General features: G+C 42.4%; 1 protein-coding gene across 2 annotated transcripts in view; it reads left to right on the top strand.

Annotated features, from left to right (window-relative positions):
- The window catches only part of nt5c1aa (5'-nucleotidase, cytosolic IAa), a 28,407-nt gene continuing 19,495 nt past the window's right edge, over positions 1–8,912 (top strand). For both annotated transcript variants that reach the window (XM_033636233.2, XM_033636232.2), the window contains exon 1: positions 1–2,404. In XM_033636233.2, the coding sequence (XP_033492124.1) occupies positions 2,249–2,404 (156 nt within the window). In that variant the 5' untranslated portion in view covers positions 1–2,248. The remainder of the gene's footprint in view (positions 2,405–8,912) is intronic.

Genomic DNA, 8,912 nt, shown 5'->3' with positions numbered 1-8,912 from the left:
CACACACACACACACACAGCTGTAACAACACAGTAAAAACAGTTAAATGAAGTAAGACTATAAACAGAGAGGTATCTGCAAATAGTGAAGTGTTAAAAGCAAATAAATAAACATGAATGTGTGTAAATATGTAAATGTGTCGCACAAATAGACACATACATAAACACATGCTCTGTGCACAAGCCTTACCGCAATATGCACAAAACCACATATACATATACAGATACTTCACATTGGGACCTTATGGAAATGACATCCTAAAACTTTGTGTTTGTAGAAGTGGATACAGATCTATATGATTATATCTCAACAGGAAGTGCATTCCAGAGTTTGGGAGTCCGGACAGCAAAAGCCTGATCCCCTCTCGTTACAAAATTTGTCCTGGGAACAGCAAGACGTAGCTGACCAGATGATCTCACAGGTACGTTTGGGTTTATAGGGTGTTAAGAGATCCATTATATACTCAGGAGCTTGTCCAAGTCGTGCTTAGAAGGTGTCTAATAATGGCACTGTTCAGGATTTAGCCAAGTTTCAGTGATTCAAAGGATACCCACTGGAAATTGATGTGGTGCGAAAGTTGGCTAGCAGGATGCTTTACTGATGTTTATGTGTGAAAACCTCGACACAGCCAGCTAGCAGCTAGCTAATGTTAGCTCGAAGTCTGCAGGAGGAGAGTTTACAGACTGGTGGGTTGATTTCCGCATCCCGATGAGCGACCAGCAGCCAAAGCCAACCACAGAAAGCACCGCCAACACTTGCAAGAAAGACACAAGAGCCTAAACTTAACAATAATTTGGCAGCACTGACAGAGAGGCAGCTGGAAGCGTCAGTGCTACAAGGCAATACAAATTCAAATACTGAATTTCTGTTAAAAAAAACATTGATTTAGTGTTTTCACAGATTAAATAAAAATGCAAAGATTTTTTCCCATTGCTTTTTCATTAAAGAGTTTAACCACAAAGTGGCAAACGCATCAATTTCCCTGTGATTAAAAGATCAATTAACTTGTAAGCCATCTTTGTATAAGTCATGACAACAGGCCATGAGGCATGTGGCTGTTAGTCCTGGCACTGTGTTGTATTCAGCATGCATGAGTAAGGACACTAATGGCCCAGCGTTACACTTGGTGTGCAACCTTGGTTTTAAATGAAGGTTACATCCATTATCTGCTACCTTTAGGCTAATTCAACTCCCCGTTCCCTGATCAACCCCTCCCTGACTCACTCTCACTCTCTCAGCCTACTATCTCTCCCAGCTGACACTTGTGGTGATTACTAATGTCCATTTTGTTACCTTCCAACCACTGTGGAAGACTAAAAACCACATGTGAAAATGTGCATTTAGTTAACTTAAACCTGCCTCAGTCAAATCAGAGTGAATATGAGAGAGAGAGGAGGTGTCGGGTGTTATGCTGCAAAAAATGTGTTAAAAATAAGATAAAACAAACACCTGCTAATGTGGTCTTTATTAACTAATTTGCCGTTATTGATGAACAAACTCATCTCAGCCAATCTCACTGATTAAAAAACACACAATTAAGATTTGCCTCCAAATCTAATGGCTTATCATGATGGCTATTTTTTGCTGTGTACTCAGTGTGTGCCTGAGCATCCCATGAGCCTCTTGGGCAAATTGCACCGTCAACAAGGGACAGCGAGGGTGAGGGGCGTAGCGTTGCTGCATAAGGAAGCGGGGCTGTGATTGGTCAGCGGGATGACAGAGGGGAATGAGCCAAGCCGGAGAGCTGAGGGAGTGATTGAATGGGACAGAGATGGAGGGAGGGAGGGGGTCACTGAGTAGGGAAAGAGAGAGAGAGTCAGCAGCAGATGGACTGCTGCACAGCCGGCAACACACTCACAAAGGATAGACTGCATGTGTGACAGTGTGTAGCTGAGTGGAGGAAAGTGGTTGTGAATGAGTGAGGGTGGAGCAGCAAGCGTCCTTCATGTCCTCTGGAATTGGTTGCAGTGAGCAATAATCCTCTTGAGGGTGGGGGGAGGATACAGACAAGTGAACAGGAGACGGAAGAGTGAACACTTGAGCTCTTCACACTTTGGCTGCTCTCACAAGCCCAGCAAACCACTGCAGTGAGCCTGTTATCAATGTAGGAGTATTTCGATAGATGCCTGACGCGGGACACTGTGCTCATTTTTTGCAGAAGAAGAGAACTGTGTCTTGATCAGAGGTAGAGGGGTCAGGATACGTAGGGAGCACCTGTGGGAGCACAGAGAGGGGGGGGGGGTTCTCTATGGTGAAGATGAGTCTGGACCCTGTGCAGGTGATGAGCGGACAGGTCAAGGAGCTCAAAGTGTCCCCTTCATCCAACGGGGACAGCAGAGAATCATGGGAAGAGAAAGAAGAGTTCGATCAGCAGCACTTGGGCCTCACCACCAAGCCAAAATCAGTAAGTCTGCACTGACTGTTCATAAATGTTGCTACATCCTGTCTGTGTTTGCAAAAGCCTCTTTACCGAACAACAAATTTACTTCCTAGATCCCTCAGTCCTCTTCTCTTCCCATCTGTCCTGTTCCCGCTCTCCCCGGCTCGGTCTTTTGAGTCAGATATTTATGTCACCTACGTACAGTTTAAAGTGAACCTCACACACGAGGGACCAGGGGTTAGATAAGGTGAGAGTGTGAGGGCACATAGCTTGGTGTCAAACTCTGATGACATCCGTCTTCCAAATTATGAGTGGAATCTTAATGGCAGACACATAAGCCACAGAAACATTTTATTTTGGAGAGTGGTAATTTACTTTCTTCAGAATCAATTAATAGCCATGCAATGTGTGACACCTATATCACTTATTGTCTAGATTTTTAACTGGACTTTGGTCTAAAGACTCAGATACAGCTGACTTTGTCTAAATTATTGTCTGTATTTCAAATTAAGAGCATGAAACTAAACTTGTAGCAAATTAAAAAACAACATACAGTAAATTATACATGAACATATTTCTCACGTAACTGAATTCTACAGCAGCATAGTGTAGAAATAAATCATATCTTCAGCTGACATTCCAGTGAAAGTGAATTCAAAGCAAATGTAGCTTACTTTGATTTAGCTGGAGTTCCCAAACTGAAGTGATACTCCATCAGTGGCTCTGTATTCTTCCTCCGGAGCAACTTTACTTCTGAGAGACTTCTGAGAAGTGAGAGTCCAGTTTGCAGAACGTTGAAGGGATAGCTCACCCCCAAATCATAACCACATATTTTTCCTCTTACCCATCATGCTATTTATTAATCTAGATTGTTTCGGCGTGGGTTGCCAAGTGTTGGAGATACTGCCTGTAAAGATGTCTGCCTCCTCTCAAATATAATGGGAGAAATGGCAGACTTGTTCTGACACTGATAGCGGTATCAGACATGCGTCCAATAACCCTAACTGCCTAAAATGATGGATAGAGCATTGGCAAAAACATGAGTCTCTGCACTGATCTGATGCCATGTAATTTGTTAATCAACTCTGAAGTAGAATTCACATCTGCACAGCAAGTTGCACTGTGGCAACTACTGTTTAAGAGCAGCAAAGAAGAGTTGATGTCAGGTAAATAGTGTAATGTTAGCCATTGGCAAATTGTCAGCAATTTGGCAACATGGCATTCATTCTCTGTAAGTATTCATGTTTTACAAAGGGTTTAACCTGAGCCATGCCATACAGTGATAGCAAGTATTTCACATCCATACTGGCTTAGTAGTTTTTGATATTATTGAATTGGATAATACACAAGTTTGGGCACTGGAATCAGTATTGAGAAGGAAAAAATGGTGTTTTAACATTTCTACGAGATGGCACTCGACATGTGGTGCCCAAAGCACCAACAAATAAATTTGAAAAACTCAACAGCTAAGTCTCTTTCCAGAAATCATGACCTGGTCACTCAAGATAATCCACAGATCTTGTTGTGAGCAGTTTCATGTTGGAACTATTTTCTTCTATTGAACTATTCCCAACCATAACATTGCAAAGAAGGAAACTTGTCGGTGAAGATTCTCAGTCATCCAGGTCATGGCAATCGCAAGTGCTAATATCGTAGGCAACTGGACTTGCTTGCGTTTCTTGAAGACGTTTCACCTCTCATCCAAGTAGCTACGTCTTGGATGAGAGGTGAAACGTCTTCAAGAAAAGCAAGCAAGTCCAGTTGCCTACGATATTAGCACTTACGATTGCAAAGAAGTCAGCGTGCATCAACTGCTAGCTCACCTAGCACCACTGAGCTAGCTAAAGTCACGGCTCATTTAATGTTTACATCTCACGCTGTCATGAGGTCATCAAGTCTTTCGTCCATAGAGTGTGCCAGGGCTGACGTCAAAACCCGGAAGTTTAGCATCGCGCTGGTTCCCGGAAGAGAAAGTGAATGTGATTTTTGCATTGCGTTTTGGATTATGTCAGAAAATAAGCTCTGTGGCTAACACAAGTTTATGATACTTACAGGTTTTGTTCAGCGAGATAATCTTCACATATGAACACCTTTCATACCGCATTTGAAGCTTAAATGCGATCACCAGAAGTAAAAAGCTAACGTTAGGCATTAATGGACTACATGACTACTCCACGGTCACGTGACTCTTGATGTCACCGCCACTAAGCTTTCAACTGATTTCGGATGCTTTATTTTAAAAACATTGTATAATGGGGAAATCGGACTGTTTAAGCTAAATAAGAAGCTGTAATGGCGGACTGCCAGCACTCTCGCCTGTTCGGGGGTGATGACATTTAATGTTTAATGTCTCCGTTTGTAGTCGTATTGAGCAACTTGTTAGCAACCACCTTTTTTACGACACGTAAAAGCTTCAAAATTCACAAGTAGGGTATTTACTGACGTGTTTTATGTCGTAGAACAAAACCTGAAACTCGCTTAAGCTTTTGTTGACCACAGACCTTATTTGAAGCATTTTTACCAAAATCCCATTCAAAAAACGTATTGACTTTTAGACGAGAGAACCGCAAGTGCTAAAAGCACTAACAGAGTTCCAGGTTTACTGGTACACTCTATTAGACTGATAAATAGCTCAACAGGGAAGAGGAAAAAAATATATATTTTTGATTTTGGTGAGAACTGTCCCTTTAATTAAAAGAGACCTAGACTCTCAGTGGCAGGGTTCAGTGCTATTTATTGCGCTGCAGGACTTCAACATCCTGTACAGCACATGGCAGCATTAGCAGGGAATCAGGGGTGATGTGCAGGATTATTGCACATTCATAAAACTGAAACATACAGCAGCGGAGTGAGAATGTGTTTCAAGAAGAAACAGGATTTTAAAAAAACATTGAAAGAGTCAGCAGAATAATGGTGACTGAGGGCAAAAGTACAAGAGCTAAAAGTAGCTAAAAGCTGAGTAATCTCTGCTGCTGGAGGATTAGTGCAGCCACAGTGGTTTGTTTTCAGACTGTAAACATCCTTTACATGCACTGATACTGCTTAGCCCCAAATATCACTGCTTTACATCACCGTAATAAAGATATGATACTAATGGATAGCACATACATCTCTGCCTTCGTGAGAGCATTAGTGTATACTGCATGTGATTATTCATCAGAGGTAATGGATCACAGATTATCAGGCTTTTACTCCAATGAATGTTGAAATTAAATGGTAATATTACAGTTATAAGGCCGTGATGACATCATTTTGTCATGGTACAAAGTCAAGACACAGTGAAATAAAAGTTACAGTTCCCACACTTTTATATTGTGTCTTGATAGATACTAAATATGTGTCAAAAACGTAAATTTTGGGGCCTTTTTTAACATCAAAATCCACCTGTTTTCTTCCTACACATGCATTTCCTTGCAGCCTGTTGGACACTGAGGACCATACATGTGATTCTAGTAATTCCAGCAAGGACACATTTGATGGATGAGAGCTCCCTTATACATAATTGGCTACTGAAGAGAAACACAAATACGGGCTAACTGTTTTAGTAATGGGAGCTGTTACTCAAAACGCAGGCCTGATTGATAAACAAAAACACATCTTTCATTTCAGTTATATAATTTTAATTAACGATAAATTGCCAGGTCGGTGTAATTAAGTAGCATTTATATTAAATTAAAGGCACTTCTCATGTGTGTTCAATCTGGCCAGCTAGGAATGAACTAGCAGCCAGTACAGTACAGTCCTCTCTGGTCTAGCTAACATTTAGCCGTGTTACTTACTGATCCATTAGAAAGAAAGCTAGCTGGACATGGGTTTTGAAGCCTCTTTGGTCACGGAGCTCCCTCCATCTCTTGAACGCCTGACTGAGGTTTACTCTTGTTTTTCCTCTTCTTTTATCACTCTCCTTTTTGCTCTTCTTTGCCTCCTCACACAGAGGAGCTCCTTTTCTTTTGCTAGGCCGTTTTTCACTTGTCTCCAAACTTTGTCCGTCTGCCATTGTGCTCGTGACTCAACTATCTCATGCCCAGCTCCTCATAAGGACCAGCTCCAGTCCCTGATTGGCTGACTGACCAATTTTGCTATATATATTACATATACTGCGTTTCCTGCCGTAAAACAGATTTTTTTTCCGCAAAATTTCAGCACCGGTGGCAGAAGCTTATTGCAAAGATTGCAAAGCCACTAAGTAACCTATGTAAACGCTGATAGTCTGATTTTACTGTGGCCACTACCCTGTGCAACCCACATTATTTTCATCATGATATATTTAGGAAAATATGCTATCTGTTGCCTCTTTAACTGTGTCGTGTAGGGCTACAGGTTCTCTTAAGGTCCACTGTGTAGTAGTTTCCTACGGTGTGGGAGCCGAGCCTGTGTGCTACCAGAGTTCAGCGCCTGATATAGTGCAGTTTATACTCCAGCAACCTCAGCCAGACTCTAGGCAACGTTTGTCAAACACAACCAGTCTCCTAAAGAGCCTTGTACTGTGGGAATGTTGTGTTTGAAAAAAAAAAGCCCTGATTATGTGATGTATGTTAGCGAATGTAAAGTGGAGTTGAATAGCTGGCTTACATTTTACTTTATCATACTTACGGCCGGGGTCCACCGCCAACGGGAGCGGCGCGACAACCCCCGTCTGTCGCGCAACAACTCTATTTTACGGCTCTTCTATTTTTGTCGCGCTACGCTCCCCTACGTGACCCCTTCAGCAGATAAAAACTACATGAAATAGTGTGCTAAATGAGCACAATGTGTTTTTAAATGAATAAACCATTATCAGAGGTGATATGTGGTGATTTTTTTTCATGCATTTACCCATGTTTATCCATGACATTGTGTAAATGTCCGTGGCGGACATTTGAAAGCAAGTAGATGACAAACAGTACAGTAAACTTGTAGATAACTCAAATATATGTAATAACTTAGGTGGAAAATGCTTTAACATTTCATGCAGCCTACATGCAGCCTCTCGGCTCAGCAAACGGTAAACAACCCCGCTGGCTTCTCTACATGTCGCTTCTGTACGCAGTCAGTGGAGCCCAAATGAATACGTCGCGACACTAGGCTGACATGACGCTTACATTTGCAGCCGGTGGAGCCCGGCAGTTAGACTACTAGGAAAAACCAGGGCCACAGGATTGCTTTTTCCCAGAGGCCACTTGCGGTATTGCATCGAAAAAATCTCCTGTTGCCCAAAAAGCATTTTCCCCACAGGCCATGATTATAAAAGAGATGTCTGTAAAAGTTTAGACAGGACACCTCAAACTGCAACCAAGATAAATTATGACATTGTCAATAAGAAATGTAAAATCTATGACCCAAGAGGGAAGTCGAGGGCAGGGCACATATTCACTGGACTGTGTACCGCAGAAGCTAGAAACCTTTTTTGACGAGTTAGCTCATGGATAGGTGCCATCTTGGGATCCAAGATGATTATACATCTATGGGAAAACTAGCTGTACCCTGTATAAGAAATGCTGATCCTTTATTTTTCCATATCTTCTAAATGGATTTCCATTAGCTTAGTTAGCGAGCTAGCTATCAAATCTGCCAGCTACGTTTTACTTTTCATTTTACCTCAACTTTTGTTCCCATACTTCAAACAAAACCTCAGGTGTCTTTACTGCCTTATTTCTGCATTAAAGTAACTGTAATTAGCCTTACTTTGTCCTTCATGGTGTCACAAATATGGTTCAGCTAATATATATGTGTTACTGTATGGTGCACATCCCGTCAGAGGTCCCCATGACTCACAGCCCACGTGATACTGGCCTGATTTCAGACAAACAAGAACATTAACGTCGCTGTTATTCGAGTGTTCGGTCACACTCGTGTTACCATATCTGCCAAGGCCTGACTAGCCTGCATCATCACTGGCCTTTTACTTATCTATAAATATCAGCCCCCCCCTCCACCCGCCCGCCACTGCTTCTCACCTCCCCACTCTGTCGCTCTCTGCCCACACTTTCACCTCTTTATTTCTTCCCCTCTGCTCTGTCTCTGTCTATTGTCTGGAAGTCCCTGTCCACGTCTCTGCTTTATATTCCTGAATGAGTGAAGGTGTTGTTTCAGCGCCTCAGATAAGTAAAGCTAAATAACATGACTCATGGATCTGGGTTACGCACGGACACCAGTCCTGCTGATCTGGCAGAGCTCTGACAGGATTAATGTGTAAGGTGGGGAAGAGAGGAGGGGGAAGGTTCAAACGCAATTTCCTGTTTGATGCTTTATGGGACAATAAATAAAGGTGCAATTCCTCGGTGCCACATGAAATAAACACACATGAATGTTTAGTTTCCAGCAGGGTTGATTATACACACTCTTTGCCACCACACAGATCAATAAGTAGGAGGTGATCATGTGTGTTTCTGTGCAGAGGAGCCGTGTGATCGATGCATTCCCAGTGGGTAAGAGGCCCACTGAGAGAGGGCAGGCTGTTAACACTCCCAGTATCAAATCACAGCACAGCGCTGGCCTCTGGGATCACTCCCAGACGGTGTGACATGTTATTCATAGAGTAAACTGACTCTAA

This window comes from Epinephelus lanceolatus, chromosome 16, assembly GCF_041903045.1.
Source record: "Epinephelus lanceolatus isolate andai-2023 chromosome 16, ASM4190304v1, whole genome shotgun sequence".
NCBI classification, from domain to species: domain Eukaryota; kingdom Metazoa; phylum Chordata; class Actinopteri; order Perciformes; family Serranidae; genus Epinephelus; species Epinephelus lanceolatus.
Note: the sequence above shows the minus strand (reverse complement) of the source record. Positions and strands in the feature narration are given on the sequence as shown.